We start from the raw sequence: 22,579 nt of genomic DNA on the forward strand, positions 1-22,579 counted from the left end.
ACAAAGTTCATGGTCACAGATGCAGGCTCAGACTGGAGTTTTCAGAGGCAGAAGGCAAGAAGAGTTTTGATGACAGAATCAGGGCCTACTTGCCTGGACTGTAAAATGGCATAAGTGAACCATACAGAGCCGGTGGCCTTTCATATTTAGAAATGGGATATCCGGCCTGTTCATGGCGGATCTGACAGAGGACATGTTGACGGTGGACGCACATGTATTTGCGTCTTCATAACTGGAACTGGAGGGAACATACATGTACTTGTGACATGCACATAGAACCGTTGGGGTCCAAGATAGGGGACATAACTGACCAGAAAAATCCATATTTCCACATTCCCTCCTTGTCCCCTACTTGCCCTTCAAGAGATATCAATCTTCATCAATCCATTGATCTGTTCGTATAGCATCATTTGTTCTTCTTTCTTCTTCCGTGACGAATGAAATCTTGGTGGTGGAATACACGATGTGGCACACAGACCACAGATCGCTGGTCCACATTGTAGACATAGACAGCAACTGAATAGTAGGAGAAGGCCAATACCTAGGAAGGATAAAACTCTCCATCCCCAGGCTGATATCACATTCCAAAACCAACTGGACCAAGTCCAAGTGCCTGGGTTCTGGTGTATCTGGCTTACAATCTTATGAAGGCGAGTGATGGCTTTATATACAGATGGCGAATTTTCTGGTATGAATACGCAGCAGCTTGATCCGATGACCCTACAAGCTCCGCCCCTATCAGCCAGGATGACGTCAAGGACAAGACGATTTTGAAGCACAACAATCCGCATAGCAGACTGCTCTTCTGTTAAATTGCCTAAGGCGGAAATAGTCTCATTCACTACTGCTTCAAGGGTTCTAGTTAATCTACGTATCAGCTTACTATTAGTAACAGTACCTATATAGGGAAAGATGCCTTTATTAAAATCTACATACTTGTCCCATGCCGTCTCAGTGTAATCGACAATGGGGAGATCTCTCCTCTCTCTGTTGTGTACTAAATGAATATTTCTGTAATAATCAGGAGGAGCTAGGAAAACAGGTGGCAAAAGGAATGCAATGTAGCAGGTACCATCCCAATCTAGAGGTAAACGCATATATGCAGTCTGACCACATACAAAGTAGGAATGGCGAGAAGCTCTAAATGAAGATTTGCCTTGATCACTGAATTTTACTATAGTAATGCATTTACTATGGCCCATATGTATGGAACCAACCTTTCTTACACACAATTCACCCTTCGCTGGGAATACTGACATGGTGGGTAAGACTAGTTCAATTTCGGATACGACATTTAGAATCATGAGATTAGGTGTAAAATTACCTAATCCATATACTTCATTTTCTAGATCAGTTCCTGTTCTTTTGGGGCGACCCTCCTTGTCAGGGTAGCAGACCTTGAGTAAAACTAGGTTCAGGTTTCCCCATACCCAATGATCTTGGTAAACTGCTGTGTCTGAGTCTATGGAATTGATTAAACTGAACCATGCTCCACAGGAGCCATTATGTGTAAATGGATGTGGAAAGAAAGGCAGGACTCCTTCATAATTCTGGTAGGGAGGGAGTCGGCCACACACCCAACAATTAGTGGCATTACTAGTCTGATGGGAATGATGTAACATACTAATGAAAGTGTTATTGCGCAGCGCAAGTCTATAAGACAATTCATGTGGAGGTAAGTCACTAAAAGAATGTTCAGCAGCAACATTATAAACATGTCTAGAAATAGGGTAATATATGTGCAACAACATACTTGTAATAATTATTAAAAGACTCAATAAAAACAAAATTAATAATGTCACTATGCAGTGGCTACGCAGTGATTTACAATACGCCTGTCGTTTCATCATTTTTCGGGTATTTTCTCTACTCAGGTCCAAGGGATACATGTCAGAGACAATTCAACCGCTTCACCTTGGAGAGGACTTAAACAATCAAATTGCTCGACTTGTTGGGCCTAAGCTTTAGTTTGTAAAGTTCAGTTTCAGTCTTTTCAACCAAAGGAAGTTTTGAATCAGTCTGTGAGGGAGTGCAGGGCACAATGTCTATATCCGAAGATAGTCCATGAAATTTCTTGATATGACTTGAATGAATCCAGCCCTTGCGGCCCTCGATCTTCACGGCTGTTCTTGTGGTCAGCAGGACCAACTTGGGTGCTTTCCACCTGGGCTCCAGCTGAGTCTTTCGGTCGAAATTCCTCACAAAGACCAGATCACCCGGGACCACGTCATGGGGTTTCACCTCAGTGTTATCGGGAAAAGCTGCAGCTACCTGTGAACGACAAGATTGTAGTGCAGACATCAAGGAAGCCAAGTAATCTGTCAGCATATTACAGTCAACATCAGTTATTTTTCGTGGTATAGGCGTCCCCCACATATTTGGTGGTCTACCGAAGATCACCTCATACGGGGATAGCCCTGTTCGAGAGTGTGCTACCATTCTCATGTAAAAGAGTGCAACGGGTAACGCTACTACCCAGTCGACACCTTTTTCTCTGCATATTTTGGACATTCTGATTTTCAGTATCTGGTTATGTCTTTCTACGAGACCTGCTGCCTCGGGGTGTCGGACACAGTGGAATTTCCACTGATATCCTAACAGAAGTGAAACGTGTTTCATTAATTCGGATGAGAACGGCTGGCCGTTATCTGAGTGAACAACACGTGGTAAACCGTATCGTGGGAAGAATTCTCGAACCAACTGTTTGGCAGTAGTCGGGGCAGTGTAATCTGAAACCGGGTACGCCTCTGTCCAACGGGACAGAGCGCAGACAACTACGAGAACATATTTGAATCCTCGACATCGTTCCATCTGGATATAGTCCATCTGGAGTACTTCAAAAGGGTGATTAGGAGGATGAAATCCACCCTGTTCTACGGGAACGCTTTTTCCTGGGTTAAACTGACAACAGATCATACAGGTACGGACCTTTTGTTTGGCTGCTGCTCGTAAATGTTTATTGAACCAAATGTGTTGAATGCTGTCTAGCATAGCTTTTTCTCCTAGATGTGCTGGACTATGTATAGTGTTAATTATAACTTGGACCATTGAATCAGGAAGGAACCATACAGACTTTTCCTTCATCATCCATCCTTGGTCCGTTTGAATCCCTCCTAATTCAGTCCATTTCTTTATTTCGTCTGGTGTAGCATGTGTCTGTATGTCAATTACGTCAAGAGTAGGATCTTTAACTGTCATACAATGTGTCGGTGTCGGGACTATTGTCTTTGTCATGTCGGGGGTTTGAGTTTGAGCAGTCTGTTTAGCTGTTCTGTCGGCTAGATCATTGCCTTGGGAAATGATATCAGTAACCTTCGTATGAGCCTTACATTTCATAATTGATATTGCAGTGGGTAGATGTATTGCATCTAATAAGGCATGAATGAGGGGTCCGTGCTGAATGTGGGCACCGTGGGAAGTTAAATAACCTCTCTCTCGCCACAGCACGCCGAAGTCATGTACAACTCCGAATGCATAACGTGAGTCAGTGTATATGTTGACTTTTTTATTCGTGGCTTGAATACAGGCTTGTGTCAGAGCGATAAGCTCTGCGGCTTGAGCTGACAAAGTATTTATACGATTAGTTTTAATGACTTCAGTATCTGTGGTGACTGCGTAAGCAGCCACTAACTCTCCTGTACTTGTTCTCATACATGAACCATCTACATACAATGTTAGGTCTGGATCTGGCAATGGGACATCGGTTAAGTCTTGTCTAGGTTTTGTCGTTATTGTAATAACTTCAATACAGTCATGAGCTAATGGGTCTGTTCCGGTTACTGGCAAAAGTGTGGCAGGATTCAATGTGTTACAGCGTCTGATTTCTATATGTGGCTGAAACAATGTAAGTTCATATCCTGTAAGTCGCGCTATAGTCAAGTGTTGTGTTTGCGTTCTATTTACAAGAACCTCTACTGCATGTGGTACTTGAACTGTCAATGGATGTCCTAACACTATGGCATCGCTTTGTCTGATTGCTAAAGCTGTCGCTGCCACTGATTTCAGGCACGCAGGCAAAGCCTGAGCTACGGGATCTAATGTACTAGAAAAATAAGCACATGGTTTGTGTGCTCCTGCTTGTTCCTGTGTGAGTACTGACAAGGCAGTACCTTCGCGTTCTGTAACAAAGAGTGTAAACTGTTTTCTGTAACATGGCGTTGCTAAAACAGGTGCTTGACATAAAGCTTTCTTTAGGCTTTCAAAAGCTTGTGTATGTTCCTGAGTCCAAGGGAGAACAGTCGATGTGGCTGCCTCCTGTGTGGTTAACTGAATGAGTGGTTTTGCTAGAAATGCATACTGAGGGATCCACTGCCTACAATATGAAGTGAGGCCTATGAAGGCTCGTACCTCCTTTTGTGTCTTGGGTATTGACATGTTAGCTATTAACTGAATGCGTTCGGGTGTAAGCTGCCTTCCCTCCTTGGACAGCGAGTGTCCAAGATAAACAACTCGCTGGACACAGAATTGCAGCTTAGAAGGGGACACCTTGTGCCCTTTTTCGGCTAGAAATTGTAAAACTGTCAGTGATGCTTTCTCACATTCCGGTTCGCTCCTAGCGGTGATCAGCAGATCATCGACGTATTGAAGCAGAGCAGTGTTAACTGGCATGTGGATACTGTCAAGTTCTAGTTTCAGTGCTTGGCTATAGATGCTGGGGCTTTCTGTAAATCCTTGAGGTGCGCGTGAGAATTTAAAGCTACGCCCATTTAAACTAAATCCGAACAAATATTGGCTTTCCGGATCTATTGGGACGCTGAAAAAGGCATTCTTGAGATCAATTACAGTAAAAAATGTTGCTTCGGAATCAATGGCTGTCAGTAATGACGAGATATCTGGGACCACAGGAAATTGTGGCACAATGCACTTGTTTAATTCGCGCAGATCAATAACCAATCGATATACTGGCGGGGCCTTTGGATCTGTTCGTTTAAGAATCGGAATTATCGGTGAATTACATACATTGGAGTCTGTTTCCACAACTACTCCTTGGGCAATGAGCTCGTCAATGATTTGTAGTAAAGCCACTACAGCATCTGGTGGTAACTTGTATTGCCGCATTCGTGGTAGCACCACTCCTGCCTTTAATGTGACTCGATATGGTGTAATATTCATGCAACCAACATCAGTAGGGCCTTGTGCCCATAGACGTGTAGGTAAAGTCTGCAGTCGGGGATCCATGTCTCTAGACACATAGTGACCTTTAAAATCACGTAAAAACAACCTTACTCCTTCCGGAGAACAACATATTATGGCTCCTAGAGCTTTCAATGTTTTTATCCCTAGCAAGTTTTCTGGACATGATTTAGTAAGCAATAAATCTGTAGTTCGGGTCAGAGGTCCTATCGTAAGTGGAAGAGGCTGTGATACTTCATTAACAATAGGTTTTCCTGAAAAACCAAGGGAAATATTCTGAGAGCCTGAGAGGGGTGCCCCTGGAACTTCACTACGTTTTATAGTTGTTCGACTTGCCCCTGTATCGAGTAAAAATTTTCTATCTTGACCTAATAATTCACTATGTACATAAGGTCCTTCTTGATCTACAGGAATCTCGATAAGGGGTAAGTCAACTTCCCTCTCTAGGCTAGTTCATGCGTAACGCTGATACTCAGGATATTCATACTGTGCGGTCTGATACATTTGTCGTGTTGTTGTCTGTGTGGCAGCAGCAGGCAACGGTGGTGCAGCTGGCACAAACTGTATTGGCTGTTGTGCGGCTGGCATGGCCTGGGCATGCTGCATAGCTCCTTGTTCATTCTGATCTTGTCTGAGTGGCCGTGATCTTTCTTGTGTTTTACCTATGGCGATATTATGTTTTAAAACTGGACAATCGTGTACGTAATGACCTGGCTTTTTACAATAATTGCATGTCCCTTTTACAGGTCCTGCTGAATCGGAATGTGTCATACTCTTTTTATGTCCTTCAGCTGGAACTGTCTGGGAAACTAGCATTTTCATTTTTGTGTCTTTCATGCGTCTGTGTTCATGTTCTTGTTCCTCTCTAATTCTATTGTGATGGTACTGTAACATTTGTAACATTTGTGATGGAGTGTTACCTTGCCAGGTACTCTCGAATTTTAATACTCTATTCTTTACTTGGGGCAGGGCATTTTCTACTAATTTTGTTACAAACAGATGCGGGTATGATTCGCTACTTGCTTTTATGCCACTATTTATACCAAAACATTTTTCAAATCGGGCATAGTAATCACTAGTGTCTTCATCTTGCTTCTGTTTACAGGCTGAAATTGTACCCCAATCTTCCTTTTTCGTAGTCAATAGACGTGGCAGTACCTGTACTAGTAAACCTGGTAATGCTTTAGTTTTATCCCCAAGTCCTGCTCCTGCAGTTCGGGCCTTTTCTTCCGCTTCTAGCACTGACCATTCTATCTTTTGGTCTCCTACCTCCCACTCTTTTTCCTTGAGTTTTTCATAAATGCCAGCAGGCATCAACACCTTTAATATTGTCATAATGTCGGGATAGGTATACTCTCCCATGAGTAACATGTCTTTAATTTCTCGGTGAAAACCCGCTGGATCTTTGTCATGACTGGGTACCACTTTCTTCATTTGCAACAATTCTATTTTTGATATGGGCGTATATACAAATACGCGCCTAAACTCGTTGTCCTCGCCTTTTATTGGGTGCACTTCTCGTAAGGGATTCTGTCTATCCATGTGATACGTGGTTCTTTCTTTGACGGGCAATGAAACATGCTCTGAGCATACAAAAAGAATATACTGCTTTCTTGATTCTAGAATTTCTTTAATTAATTTAGTACCTGGACCTCTCCATTTATTCGTAAGTAATTCAGTCAATATGTCAGGTAAGGGACCAGGGTCCGAATGCTGACTCCGATATAGTATAATGAGTTGTTGAATCATATAAATCCCAGCTAACCTCTGTTCATCTGGGGTGAGATTCAAAAATGTGCGTACTACTGTATCATCACTATATTTTCCGGGACTGTCCACCCAATGGACAGCTGCCCTGGCTAAATCTTGTTCATCCATAGAATCGAGAAAATGATAACCCCTTCGTTCTTGGAGTAGCTTGTCGGCGGTTTGGAACGAATGCTCGTTAGACCTTATATTAATTATAGGTATTTGGAAATTCCTGTTATTATCTGGACATATCGGACGTATTGAGTCAGTATGACATCTAGTCTGATTCCTATTACAAGATCTTCCTCTACCTACATAGGCTATGGTGTCCGACTGTCCTGCGGGCAGTCCTGACCCTTCTTCCTCGCTTTGTTCGAACTCGTCTGCCTCTAATCTCTCTTCGTGTAGGCGTTCTGTTTCTTTACGGATCTTTCGGCACATGGCTATTATACAATTTTGCTTATCGTGTCTCCCTTCTGATATATTCTGGCTCCATCTTGTAAGAATTTGCATTGCTTCTGGGTCTACCCCCGGTCGGTCTACATTTCTGATTACACAGTTTATGAGGAAACGTAACAGTTCCCCCTGTATCTCTACTTTCTGGTATTCCATAGCTCTGTTAATACATTCTGGATCTCGCCCTGTTTGGACAAAATGATATATTTCGTCTAGATGCGCAGTCATTCCTGGTAACTTCGCTAAATACACTGCGGCTCGTCTGATACGCAATGATGCCAGGATCATTTCGTCCTCTATACCGGGCACCGGGTCATATCTACAATCTACAAGAAGTTCTTTAAGTGCACGGGCACTTACGAATTTGGGTGTACGTGAATGCGCTGACTCTTGAAAAGTAAGTTTATTTATTCTAGGTGGCGTAGAAAAAATATTGGTAGCACCTCCCGTGGCCCCATCTGGGGCGTCGGGTGTGAAAGGATTCGTTGAACGTGACACAGCAACTATAGGTGTGGACACAGCTATAGAAGTAGCTGTAGGAACAGATGCAGAAACAGATGTGCTTGCCGGAACTTGTGACTCGATTTGTTGCTGTAGGGATACGGGTGCTGGATCTTGGCGTTGGACCTCCCTGGTATGCTGTCTATGTGGGGCGGAATTAGCATACTCGGGAGCTGCGTCATCTAAATATGAGGAAAGAAAAACATCTTCTGCGGTTCTAGGATGCCCCTTAGGATGTACCTTGATTGGGAATAATGGGGGTGGCAAGTCTTTCGGTATCTCTGGAGTGGCCTTAGGTAATCCTTCGGCTAGAAGGGGATACATGCCATTCATGAGGGCATTTCTTTGTCTGTCTACTTGTTCTGATTTCACTCGGATACCTTCCTCAATTAATAGATTTTCTCGATCTTTGTTTGAACTCTCTTTACTCTTCTCTTCCTGTCTACGTGCTTTTTCTGTACGTCTATGAGATTCTTTACGCCATAACTCGACGGCGTCTTTCTGTGACTGTCTGACTTTCCTTTTCCATAACTCTTCCTCGACTTTCATGATGCACTCTGCATCCCAGGTCCCCGCTGCGGGCCATTTCTGACTTTCTGGTAATCCCTTGGTGTAGTCTACCCATAAATCAAGAAATAATATAGCGTCTAAGCCATGTTTGTGATACATGAAGTGCCCTGGAGTATCCCTAGGAGGAATAGGGACGGCTTCTTCGAGTACCCCTTTTCTAGTAGTGATCTGTCTCAATTTCGAAAAGAGCGGCATATTGACAACTGATCTGATACTTAATCTTGAACACACTTAAATACAAAAGCACAATAATGAACAACCATTCATACCACAATATGCAGGACGTTTAACACATTAAACATAAAACATTAAACATTTTTTAACCTTTAAAATAAACAACAATGATGATCGTCTGCATAACTAATCACCAAGCATAACTCTTGACACTAACTAGATACTTCGGAATACTTGATATACTGCTAAACAGTACAGATACACTGCTAAAACAGTGCAGACCGGATTTGTGTACCCAAACCCGTCTTGACCGGCACAACCTATGTGCACGTCAGAAATGCCTCCCCAGTAATGGTACTCACCGGGTAGCTTCGGAAACGGAAGGCCTCGGTAACTTGAACTTGAACCGGACTGGACTCGACTCGTCTCGTCGGAGACTGGGCTTGACTTCGAACTGGTGGGTCTCTGTATACCTCGGATCTTGCTCTCTCAGCTAGGCTCTGGTCGGGATACTTCGCACTTCTCACCGCCTCGTCTGGGTGTTGATCGCAGTCTCAGTCGCCCCCGCTTGACCGGAGGGAGATACAGGAAATCCTGCTGGTACGCGTTATTGTCCGTCCAGCTGTGGCAGGAGACCGGGCCTGCAACTCACCGCCGGCGCGTGAGATGAGAAAGTGTCCCTGTTCGGGCGCCATCATGTGGTAAATAATTTTTCCTTTACCGGGACTGAATTTGATACAGAAACATTATAAAATAGCTCAGTAAAATGAGAGGCAGAATCCGTGATATTAGAGGTTCGGAATGGGCTTTATTCCAGTGATCGATTATAATCGGATGCTCCAAGTTCCATCACCACGGGGGTTCAGGAAGTGAAGTACATACTTTATTGACAAGAAGTAACTTTTATAGTACATACATTACAATGAAGTGAATACAGTAGGCGTAACAATTGATAAGGAAATTGACGTTTTGTCTGCGTAACCGAAAATGGGTGTAATAAAGAGTAAAAAGGAACATAATTGGTTATGATGTCATACATAGGTGGATCTATAAGATAATACTTGGCCTAGATGCGCGCGCAGCAGCATGACGTGGAATTGACGTGTAACTAGGGGGTGAAGGGGACTTGACATTTAGCTCTACATGTGAAGACAAAAAGTCTGGGGGGTCAAGTCAACCTAATCCCAAATCATATCTAACATCCTATGTTTAAAGAACTATGTTATCCAAGAAAGAAGGACTCTCGGACAGAATCTATTCTATACTGACTGTGCGTGCGTGTACAAGCGTCTAAGTGTCTACACTGAATGCGAGGGGGGTAGGAATATTCCATGGTAACAGGGCTATGAATTACTTGCATGAGGACAGAGAAGCCGGGCCTTTTGCTCGGTAACTGGAAGAATGTTTACTTAAACTACTAGGCAGGAATGCGTCGGCTGAGGGGGAAGCAGATAATTCGAAGGTGAAATACAGTTCTTGGCAGAGAATAGGCTGATGTCAGGCTTCGTGAGCCGCGCAGAGAATGAGACAAAGTTCATGGTCACAGATGCAGGCTCAGACTGGAGTTTTCAGAGGCAGAAGGCAAGAAGAGTTTTGATGACAGAATCAGGGCCTACTTGCCTGGACTGTAAAATGGCATAAGTGAACCATACAGAGCCGGTGGCCTTTCATATTTAGAAATGGGATATCCGGCCTGTTCATGGCGGATCTGACAGAGGACATGTTGACGGTGGACGCACATGTATTTGCGTCTTCATAACTGGAACTGGAGGGAACATACATGTACTTGTGACATGCACATAGAACCGTTGGGGTCCAAGATAGGGGACATAACTGACCAGAAAAATCCATATTTCCACACTGCTGCCTTTGCCAAAGCCAATGATAAGAAAATAGTGCATAGCGGCCAATTAGCAGCCCCTGTCTCCGGCCCCCAGTAAAAGATGCAATCCCGGTGGGCGGGGCCAAAAGGAGACAGGGTGGTAACCAGGAGGGACTAAAAACCCTCCTGGACAATGAGAACACCAGGTTTTGCATAATTGGTGGCGCAAAATGACGTGCACGAATGCAAAACACGGGTGGAGCAGAAAGCGAGCTTCTGGTATCGTATAGATTCCAAGAAGCTCTCGTAGGACGAGAGCAGCGCATACGCGCTTCTTTTGCCAGCCGAGACCTAAGAAGTATTTACAATGCAATGGTCTCGGCATTGTTAAAGTTAGAGCTATTGGCATTGCTCATGACATTATTTTTGTTTATGTTGTTGATTTTAAAAGATTTAAAGAAACGGCATTGTTATTTACAATGTAAATAGCTTAATCACTCTCAAATGCTCCAGCAAGGAAAACGCTTTGTGTGCTCTTCCCCCTCCCACTTGTAGCGCGAGGCGCGCGCTTGTTTAAACTAACAATGTGTATATTCACAAAGCGCTTACAGGCTGTGAAGTCAAAGAGCTATGAACACCCACCTCTGCGGCCCCCTTCTCTTCCTAAATCCATTGTTTATTTTTTTGCAGATTGATATAGCGCAACCTCTAACCGAAGGTATTGGAGCGCTTTAAATGACCACCAGTTACCTTACACAAAGACACATTCACTTTTTATAAACACGGGAAGATTAAGATATCACAGGATGCTGAACCAAGGCCGACACTCGAACCCTGTGCGTCAGCTCCAAAGTCGGCAGCTCTAGCCCTAAATCTACGTCCTCTGTTTGAATTATAGGACCCACTGACCTCGACCACTTAGGAGACTTTGAAGGCGAATTTGTTTAAGTTCTCGTGTGCCCTGATCCATGCGTGAGCAGCTCGCCGAGTTCAGGTTTTTCGCTGTGCCTTCTAAGACTTGTAGCCCTACTTTTAACTCATTCTTACAGGAGAATTATAAATCCGAACCTGTAACAAAAATACAATCTGGGTAGGATTAACTACCCTCACAAGGACCAAGGAAACTACACGACCCATCATGCATCTGAGCTCACACTCATCATGTAAGCAGAACGCGTTGCCCCGAACAGTCAGAGGTGGTTTCCTTTAATCTCCCCCCTCACAAGTACTCCCAAACGTTCCCTTCCCACCACAGCCACACCACAATCACTAATATTAATTTCCAATTACCTTAGCTGCTCACTGCATCACATTGTTTTGCAACTACCAGCGGTAGGAATATAAACATCTGACATACAGCAGGTTAAACACGGATTTCTTCTTCCGAATATTCGTTAACCCAATTGCTCGGGAATGAACAGCGACAGGAAGAGAGACAACCCGCTTCATTGAGGCAGACAAACACAAAAGAATAGACATTTAAAAAAAAAAAAAAAAAAAAAAAAAAAGCCCTACAAAACAAAAGCATGTTTCGTAGGTTTAATCATTTAATATAAGAGCCCGTAGAAATGTCACGGCCGCCCCGTAAAAAAGCAGGTTTATTCATTCTTGCACACCAACAGCACCTGATTAAAGAGACCGCATCCCTCCAATAGGGAGAGCAGACGCTAACCTCCAGGGGAGGAAGGGACATTACCTTTATTGAGCCGCTTTCACGGCAAATGCTGAGCAATCGCAGTGCTAGGGGTCCGGATGAAAGGATATCAATTGTTGCTTGTCGTCTAATTGAGACAGCTGCCGGTTTACGCAGCTGTGAGCGGACAAAGGATCCGCGGCCCCGTTATCTCCTCTGCAGCCCAGCTGAGGCGCTTCTATGCGCGGGGAATGCTGGCTCAGTCAACAGACCCCGGTCACCTGGGTCACAGGTAGCAAGGTCAGCGAAGGACTCTGGGCGTGCGTGCAAACACACTCACTCCTCAGACCGGAGCTCAGTCTGAAAAGTGAACCATGGCATGTACGCACTCACGCAGACTTGAGGTCAGTCTGTAATATTAACCATGAAAATGTACACACGCAGGCCTAAGTGCAGTCTGCACTATGCGTTATGAAAATGTGTGTACTCACTCTGGCCTGCGCTCAGTTTCTAGTATTAACAATGGAAATGTACACACTCATTCAGACATGAAGTCAGTCTCTTGAATGAACTCCGAGAATGTACGCACTCAATCAAGCCTGAGCTCCGCCTCTAATATTGGCTGTAGTAATGTACGCACCCACCCAAACCTTAGCTCAGTCTGTAATCTTAACTACAGAAATGCACTCACTCTGACCCGTGCTCAGACTGTAACATGCGCTATGGGCACGTGTGTACTCACCCATTCACGACTGTGCTCTCGATCGAGGATAGGGCAGCGAGAGCCATGAACACCGCCGCCTTTCTCCGAGGTCAAGCAGAAATGCCTCGGAGAAACGCAGCAGCGTTTTCGGATTCGGGGGCCTGTTTTTTTCTTTCTCTCCTCTTGCCATTGGCTGGAATGTTTACATTCCAGAGGAGAGAAAGAATCGAAAAAAACACGCCCCCGAATCCGAAAAAGACGGGGCTTGTTTGGAGAGACAATGCTCTTCTCCAATGACTGACCAGTATTTCAGAGGCCAGCCAATGGAGAAGAGGTAAAAAAAAGGGGCGGGTTAAAGCCCCACTCCTAACATTAAATCTCGGAGCGAGACTGCGCAAGCGCAGCCGTCGAGCCGAGACCTAAAAAGGAAGTGCACCAGCAGAGCAGGCATAGCGGACTGAGCACAGGCAGAGGAAAAACAGGCAGGCTGTTTGAGCTTCAAGAACGAGTTTAAACAAATCCTCTAAAATTAAAAAATTTGAAACCACCAAGATAAGATTTTTAAAATTGAAAAATAAAATTATTAGCAAATACATTTCCAAAAATATAAGATTTTCTTGTATGAAATAGTCTAAAAAAATAACCACACACAAAAAGATCGGAGTGTCTTGCGAAATTGTACCTACACAATATTACCCTGCCTGATTTTGCAAAAATAATTAACTATGTCTGTGAACCTCCGGATAATTACACCAAACCATGTTCCCTGCTGTCCATTCTCACTTATCAGTTGGAACCACTCTTGCAATTCTGCTTTGGCATGGATCACAGCTCAGAATGAAATCCACCCAGACTTAAAAACCCCACCCTGGTTCCATCAGAGACCATGTGTGACCCGAGGAGGACGGACAGTGAGTCCTGGACCCCACATTCTGAGGAGTTCACAAGACAAACCTAAAAACGGAAACTAGGGGACACCACATTCTGCTAAGAGAAGTCTATGAATCTTACTCCCTGTGTAAGTAGTGGGTGGACAGGTAAACTATGGCGGTGTGCAAGAGAAGAGAGGTGGGGGTGAGGTGCAAAGCAAGAGCGATCAGCCTGGGATCCAGATGTGGGGATTTGGTGGGCTGAGAATTCTAAGATTTTCATGTCCTGAACCAGGTCCAGGTCAGAGAGTCAAATGGAGCAACAAGTGGGTCATCAACAGCCCTCAGTTGCATACAGGGGAGGCAGGCAGGAGAGGTGTATTCTTGGTCTGCACTTTCACAACAGCTTTGGGTCAGTTCTCCTTTAAAGTGTCCTTCTCCGGCTGACTCCCAGACTCAGCCTTTGTGTAAAGTGATGCTCCTCACAGCAGGGTCATCTCCCACGCGGGCCACGTTTGCGATGTGTAAAACTGTGACAGCAGACAAAACTACAAACCTAAAGAAGAACTAAGGCACAATTATTATTTATGTTGTAACCCTCAGTTGATGTATGACTGCATCAAGATACTGCTTGGCCTTTTACAGTGAAAGTAGACTTTAAAGTAAAGCACTCCTGCTGGAAAGGAGGCGGTGGCCCCGGCCGCCTGTAACACTGTTCTCCTGCGCATCTGTGGACGAGGACAAAGGACCAGACGGGTAAAGATTCTTCACAGTAGGTGTGTGATGGAATCAGAAAGACAAATTAGAAAACGTGGAAATCAATGGAATGAGCTGAACAATGTATTTGTAAATGTGTGTAAAGGTCAGGAACTTGGCTGAGTGACTAGAATGTTGTGTCACATGACAAATACCTAGAGCGTTTATTGTGACCCTGAAGCGCTGTGCTTTGTGTGCTGTCGGCTGCGATGAAATGTATTAAGTGAAAGTGTTTCTATTTACACCTATCTTGTATGGTTTCTTTGTTTGCTTTTTACATGACTGTCATTAGATCACAGTGCACACATTAAGATAACCGTTTTTAACATTTTTTCAGGTTCATTTGTTCTAAATGGTGCTGTGGGGTCAGTCATGTCATTCTCTGCCCTTCGCATCTAAGATGGCGCTTTCTTCAGGTTTAACATTTAAATTTGTTATAGGGGACACATTGTGTATATCACTCAGTTTGCTTCTGATTTAAGGGTATTTTGTGCTGCTTCTATAAATATTTTTTAAATGTTGGTATTGAAAGTGAGCTGCTCAGATCATTATTAGCACATTGTTTACTGTTACAAACTGTTGCTATTGTTCAACAATTTTCTACAAGTTGAAATAAAGTGTTGGTTACTGTGCAGCATGTGCTTGTAGCCAGTCTCTGCCGGGTATGCCATAAAAATGCTTATTCTATGTACTTGTACACGATTAGTGGTGCAAGGCAGCAGCTCAGAGTAAATGTATTTATTAGGACAAACAGAAGCTTGTGTGCCCTTTTTTTGGAATTCTTCAATAAAATACTTGTTTTGATTTTTAAAAAGTACCTGCTTTAGTGTGGACCTTGCATGTTTAGGCAGCGTCTGACTCTGATATGTACAAGACTGAGGAGATGTGGCCTAGCGGCTACAGTTGCCGACTTTGGAACCAGGTTCAAATCCTAGCTTCCGTTCAACATCCTGTGATTCTGGGCAAATCACTTAATCTCCTTCTGCCTAAAAGTGTGTAAACCTGGATTCCAGTGCCGGCTTTAGCACTGGTTGTGCCCAGTGTGATAATCTTCTTTGGTGGCCCCCCTCCCAAAAACCACCTTCTCCACGAATTCCCTCACTACCACACTCCACCAGTGCACCACATCTCTCCATAGTCCCTTTCTCACATACATTTGATTTGTTTTATAGCACCACTCTTACCAGTGTTGGGTGTCAGAGCACTTTAGATCACACACACATTACACAGAGCCAATGAATTATTTGTATGTAAATAAGTCAATAGGAAAGGTTACATAAGACAATGATGACTACAAGGTGTAGGACATTACAAACTAATGGGCTAACCCAAAAGGCCAAAGGACCTGGGTACAATTTGATACAAGGAACAATTGGTCCTATTGGCAAGGAAAAACACACACATACGCAATCGCATCCCGTATTTAAATCAACACATACTGATTGAAAGAGAAAGGAATTTAACCCACTGCACAGTACAATATGAAATCCGTCCACTTTATACATTTTCATCAATGATACATATATTCAAATATTGTTACAGTCGCTTCATAAGGTGCATGGAAGAAGTGCTCATAGAGGTGCTCAAGTGTAAAGTGCTATGACAGAAGAAGGAATAATAACTATCGAGGTTACAGAAAGAACAGTAAACTCAGCAGCAGAAACTAGCAGTAAGCCTATCCGAAAGCCTCATTAGAGTATTCAAGGTATGTCCATATAAGAACAGGTGGGCAAAGAATCAGAGCACAACCGCCATAAAGATCATGAAATTCAATCCAGGCTTGTGCACTTATGTCGACGTTTCGACCCAACAGAAAAGCAGGGTGAATTGGGACCTTAACTGCGGGTCTTCATCAGGACGTAAAACAGAGAAAAGAAGGGTCACCCTACAGTGACGAGGATACCAGACTCAATGCGGGGTCCACAAATGGCACATAGATGCAAAAGACCAAGGGTTCCTTGTCCATCGATACAGTATTGTGGGAGGTTACTCAAAATGGTGGTACGGAGGTAATTTCAACGTATCCGGTATCGCTGCCCAATGCAAGAAAGCCTTATGGACAGGCAGGGGTAAACAAGCCCATATCTGAATAGATAGCTCCTCATACCATTGTAGGGTGTCAGAGCACTATACATCACACACCCATGATACAGAGCCAATAAATTATATGTACGTAAATAAGTCATTAGGCAATGTTACATAAGACAATGAGGACTACCAGGTCTAGGAGTCACGTCACCAATACTAGTAGCAGTACATTTCAAGAGTGTTTGGTCTGAAGAAGCACAAACTCAGGAATTAAAAAGGTATCACGGTGGTTGACTTTATTAATAAGAATGTATTTCTACCCAAATAAACTCTTTTTTAGTAACATTAGAATAATTACAACACTAGGGAAAACATGACATTCTAACCTATTCCCTGCAGTTTGCATGCAGCTTTTTGACGACAGTTCATAGGTCACTGAGATGTGTTAGGGTTGTAACTCATGAACTGCAGGCAACAAAAGAATCTCTGTGACAAAAGCAGTAACTACTGAGTGACCTACATAAAATACAGTTCTGTGATCTGTCTGTTACACGTTCTTTGCAGCAGGCATATTAACCCTCTGTGCTACTTTATCATGAGTGGAAACTACCACTTGACAAAAGATTTCTCTCCGGCAGGAACATTAAAAAACTATTTTAAAAAATCTGTACACAGGCCCATGGGGCATGGCAGTATTTCGGGCTAATAACAGTATATTGATTATTTATTATTAAAACAAGCAGCCAGAGTGCTTCAGAGGCATACTTTAAAATAAAGCACATTTTTTAGGCTGCACCATGGTTTGGTGGCCAGTGTATGCCATACGTGTCTATAAAAGTGTTTTGTATATGTTCTTTTTATGGTCTGGCTTGACAGCAGAGCTGTCACCAGACAATTGTGTGATCGTCACTAGAGAGGGGCTTTGGCTCTGCCCACATGTTGGGAGCCAGGAGTACATGTTTTTGATGAGCTGAAGTGGTGTGCTTCCACAAAATCTTCTTTCCCTCCAAGCAGCTGTCATTGGTTTTTTTACTTATCCAGCTGCTTGAGCTTGAACTTTCAGGGCACACAAAAGATATCTTGTTATTAGTGTCTTTGATAACTAGATAATTCATGTTGTTTGTCTCTGGCAGCAGCACAGATAGCAGGAGGGCAGTCGTTAAACTAAATGTTTTTTTAGGTCTAGCTTGGCAGTGCATTTATAAGCCAGACCCATGGACATTGCCAATGCTTGTTTCCATTGCTGGTGGTGATGCAAGGTAGCCAAGGAGGGCAATATTAGTACATTGATTATTGCTAATGAAAACCACCTACCAGAGTGCCCCTTGACATAACTGAAATAATACTGTTCGTGTATGGCCGCTGTGCACATGTACCACAACTAAAGTGAAGTGAACACTGACATTTAGGACACTCTCAAGCCATAACTCTCTTAACATGTTCACTTACTAATTTATACAGCTATCAAAATGTGCAATATCACATTATTTTCAAATTCTTTTACACATATACTTGTAAATAAGTTAGAAATTAAAAATAAAATATAGAAATATTCACAACAAATATTTAGACTCATTACATCACCAACTTACAGCACACAATCAAAGGGCCAGACCTACTGAACTTGCCAATGCTTTTGTAGGAAGAAGCCAGACAAGCGGACTCTTTACACAGCAAGTGACATCACTTCAACTCAGAGCCTCTATCGCTACAGAAATGACACTGGGCAATTTCCCAGCATCCATCTGCACCGGAAGTGACGTCGCTGGTTCCTAGCTAAAGCTTTACATCCTCTGTTGCAGTGTAGTCCCCAGGGATCCACACCAAGCGGACAGACAAGGCCGCTACCTGCTTCGGCCTCTTAGGCGGGTACCGGGAATGAGTGTATTATGGCCCGACATAGGTATCACGCGGAGTTGGCAACACTTACTAACTCCTTGGCCGCACAGATTATTACATCGCCACAAACGCAGGCTGGCAGGATTGGGCCATAATACACACTTTTTTGTGATATGTAAAGCTTTTGCCAAAGCTGATGGGAACTAAACAAAGAAGATGGAAAGAAATATCCTTAAACTCAGAAACCACACGCCTTCGAGCGTCACTAGCTCCGTCTACACACCTATGATGCAATAGGAGTATGTGCGCTTTGTAAACATTCACACCCATTAGCTGGACACAAGCTGTACAACATTAGGTAGAAAAGTAATACGGCAGTTACCCGGCACTATGTAAACTATAAAATAAACTAACACACATACATTGGATGATGTCATCAGTGATGTAATATGTGAGGTCATATGCAGTGCATGGCAGGGGCGCAAGCTACAGTTAACTCTGCTAGCTATAACTGGAGAATTTCTGTGTTTTATTTCAAATAAACACAAGGAGATGATGGATGGAGCACTGAAACTTTTTAGACACTCACCCCCAGTCAGAGATCTGGGTTGAATCCATCATCGTTCTTTAGCTCACATCGCCTCTCCAGTTCAGACCCAGCCTTATGCAAAGCAGTCTTCACCCTATGCCTCATGGGAACAGTCCTGCCAAGCCAAGTCTTCACTGGAGCAGAAACTAGCTTTTAATTCAAATACACAATACTGTTCCACAGCACACTACATACCTCCAAATACACACCACAGATTTACACAACATACCACAACTAACACTTCCAATACAACCCACATAATTCCACTCCACACACCATACATCCACTACACTCCAAACCGAAACACTTTATTATTTTATAATGCCAATAGCTCAACCTCTTACAAATGCGGGACCTGTTGCATTGCAAATGCTTGTTTTTTTGTTCTCTTTCATTGTCCCTCTTACTTGTTCGCTGGTATTGGCACATAGGTTCTCCGCCACGGCGGAAGTCCTCCACAAGCCGGATGGTGGCAGCTGGGAGCACGGAGGTGTTGATCGGGCTGGAAGAGCTGTTAGGGGACCTCTAAAGCCATAATCGGGATAAACCCTTTTCTAAAAGTCTTGGTCAGAATCAATTTTCCAGCTCGGAGGCCGTGTAACTCCAGCCTCCTTCATGTTCCACTATAAAGTTTGTTTTCCTGATTTTTATTGCTTCGACCTTTCCTCAACACGTTGCACAATCCGGTGATTTCCCACAGCCGACTTTGTTTATAAAAGTGTTGCCAAACCGCTGGTAGAAGGCCAACAAGCCTGTGTGGTGGGCAACCACTGCCAGGAAGAGGGCAACCACTGCCAGGAAGAGGGGCCACATTCAGTGCACGCAAGAACTAGAAATACAGATGCTAAAAAGTCTTAAAGGAGCAGCTGTTCAGAAAAAACCCACCTACTCTGGAGTAGTTCTTTGCCCTATACAAGCCTGGGCCTACAAGTCCCAGCATGCTTCGGGCTCTAGGCAGAGGGGCAGGAGAGGTAAGAAAAAAGCCGAAAAGCAGCACTATGCCAACGTGGCTACCATCAGGTACCCTGAAATGGACTGACATGGTTTACACCCAGTGGAGACAATACAAACACATCAAATAACGCACACACACTAGCAAACTCACAGAGACCAGCAAACACCAAGAACAATGGCAACTTTGGAGTCAAAGACCCCAGTATGCAAATGCTGCTGGCCACAAACCCGGGACCGACTGAGGGTGTCGCAATACAAGCACTGCTATACAACATGCGCACAAACAAACTGAAATCACACACTGCATTAAGACAACCGTCTCAAGTGGAGCACCAGCAAGAACGAAATAGTGATCTTCGGGAACAGCCCTTCACCGTGGGACTCCACCTGGTGGCCAACACAGCTAGGGCCGACACCTATACCCACCACCACGCCAAGACCCTTGGCAGTCGACAACAAACTCCACAGGACTGTCCAAATCAACGCTGCCCCCGCCTCATGCTTCCATACCCTGAAGATGCTGAGAAAGCATAGGATGGCTCCCAATCAGCACCCAGAAAACAGTCACTCATGCCCTTGTCACAACCAAGCTTGATTATGGGAACAACCTCATTAAAAACTAAGAAACAAATGGGGGAAAAAAAAAATTACCAGAAGACTACAACCGATCACGAACGTGGCAGCCACATTCTCAACCTCCCACGTTGCACTCGCATCACACCACACCTGAAAGTGCTTCACAGGCTCCACATTCACAAATCAGCACAATTCAAACTCCTCACCCCACTTTCACGGCACTACAAAACGCTGGACCAGGAACCCTCTACAATCACACCTGCTTTCAGAAACCTTCCAGACACCTCGACTCATCCGGACTACTGTCCCGTGTATGCAAAACGGGAGGCAAAGAGTTAGGGGAAACCACATCAAGGAGGCCAGGTCTAACATATGAGAAGAAAATATTACTTTATGTACAAATAAAAAAAAAACTACAACTTCACTGAAAATAAAGGTTAAAGTGACGTTATAGTCAGTTGAATGTGTTCGTGCCAACATAACCTTTTGGACAGAAAAAAACAACACAGAAATTCACCAGTTATAGCTAGTAGAGCCAAACTGTAACTTTTGCCCCCACCATACACTGCTTATTGCCTCACATATTACATCACTCGTGACATGTTTTATAACATCACTGATGACATCATCCAAGCTTCCTTTGTACACATTACTCTAAAAAGCAGTTTTGCGTTAGAGATCTGAAAGTAACTACAAAAGAGCTCAGAATAAAATAAAGCACCATTAATGCCATCACACATACAACCCCCTTAGGTGCAGCAAGCTTGTGTTATGTGCAGAATTGACCCTATGCCATACACTTCACGGGCAGCTGAGTTCAAATTATGAATCAACCGCAGATAGATGGTTAACTCCTCCTGCACAAGGGGGTCAATCTGTACACGACTGTTCAGACAGGACCAAGGGCCTCCAGATACTCGACTTCAGTTACATATCTAATGGCCTTTTACAGACAACTCTTCACAGGCACCAAACCTACAGTGAGAAGTGAACTGGATAGGAGTACACAAGTGGGTTCTGTAAACACTGTTTACTCTATGGAGAGAGTTTACTCAGTCCACGCTGTTTGGAGACAGTGAATCTCTCAGTCGATCGCGAGCTACCAGTAGCTCACAGCCTCCTTCAGACTGGCTCTCAGCCTTCAGTTCATTTTTAAGTAAGCTCAGGGTCACATTTTCCTTCTAGAGTTGAGGGAACACTGAGTTGATTGTACACTATTATCATCAGGCTGCAGATAGCAGGGCCTGATAATGAGCAGGGCGCAGTCAGATTTGTGACCCGGGGCACAGAGGTCAAGAACTGAAGCACTGAGGGTGTTTATATCTATAAAAAATAAAAACAAATTTTAAAAAGGCCCTTGTCATCTCAATATTGGGTAAGAACAAAATTATGTTTCCGGATGCTGTTAAACAGGAGAAAATTAGAATGAAGAGTTAACTTCATGATTAAATTAACTCTTCTTCTTAATTTGATCCCATTTCAAACAGTCACATTTACAAACGTAGGCCTCTTACTCCCAGTGGCCAGTAGACACTGTGCCATATTTATAACTGCATACTGTCATTTTTTTAAATGGGAGAAAATTAACTAGTGCAAAAATATTTCCATGAAACATTGAGTCAATGTTTTTCTCCACTTTCCTTCAATCCAATTACATCTCAATATTTTATGAAGCATGTGTCTTCCCTTTAAATTCATTCCATTTAAGCAAATGGCTGTATTTTTCTTTTACAAATATGGCACCTTGCCTAAAGGCAACTGGGTGCAAATGATGAGTTTTATGGAATCCATATAAACAAAGTTAACTCTTCAGTTTAATTTTCTCCCACTTCAAAGTCTCACATTTACACACAGCAGGCATTTTGCTCACTGTGGTTAGAAGACACAGCTCATATTTATAACTGAAAAATGTACTCTTTTTTTTTTTATAGAGGGAGGAATTTAAAGTGCAGAAAAATGTTCCATATACTGACACTTTTTGCAGAACATTTTTCGGTACTTTAATTTTCTCCCCCAAAAAAATGGTTTTGTGTGTTATACATGTAACAGTGCCACATATGGCAAAAGTTATGTCCTGCACTACCAGTACATACAACACAGGCTCTCGTCCACACATACACATATATCCCATTCATTCACACACATGTTCATACATCCCCAAAGACCACACTCGCGCTGACACGCATGGGAGCCCTGTCAGAGTGCTCCTAGTCAAAGTATTTTGTTC

The 22,579-nt window shown here is 43.5% G+C and overlaps 1 protein-coding gene across 4 annotated transcripts in view; it reads right to left on the bottom strand.

The window, feature by feature from the left end:
• The window catches only part of LOC146839435 (uncharacterized), a 141,238-nt gene that overhangs the window by 101,487 nt on the left and 17,172 nt on the right, over positions 1-22,579 (bottom strand). The window contains exon 1 of one of the 4 annotated variants that reach the window (XM_085651489.1): positions 19,230-19,464. The exons of 2 other annotated variants lie outside the window; for them this stretch is intronic. Coding sequence is in view for 1 of the 2 variants with exons in the window: in XM_085651487.1 (XP_085507613.1) it covers positions 19,230-19,251 (22 nt within the window). In the remaining variant the exon portion in view is untranslated. Of the gene's footprint in view, positions 1-19,229; positions 19,465-22,579 lie in introns of those variants that run through there. One more of the 4 variants, XM_085651487.1, reaches the window with a different exon arrangement.

The sequence above is a fragment of the Triturus cristatus genome, chromosome 4_1, assembly GCF_964204655.1.
Source record: "Triturus cristatus chromosome 4_1, aTriCri1.1, whole genome shotgun sequence".
Taxonomy (NCBI): domain Eukaryota; kingdom Metazoa; phylum Chordata; class Amphibia; order Caudata; family Salamandridae; genus Triturus; species Triturus cristatus.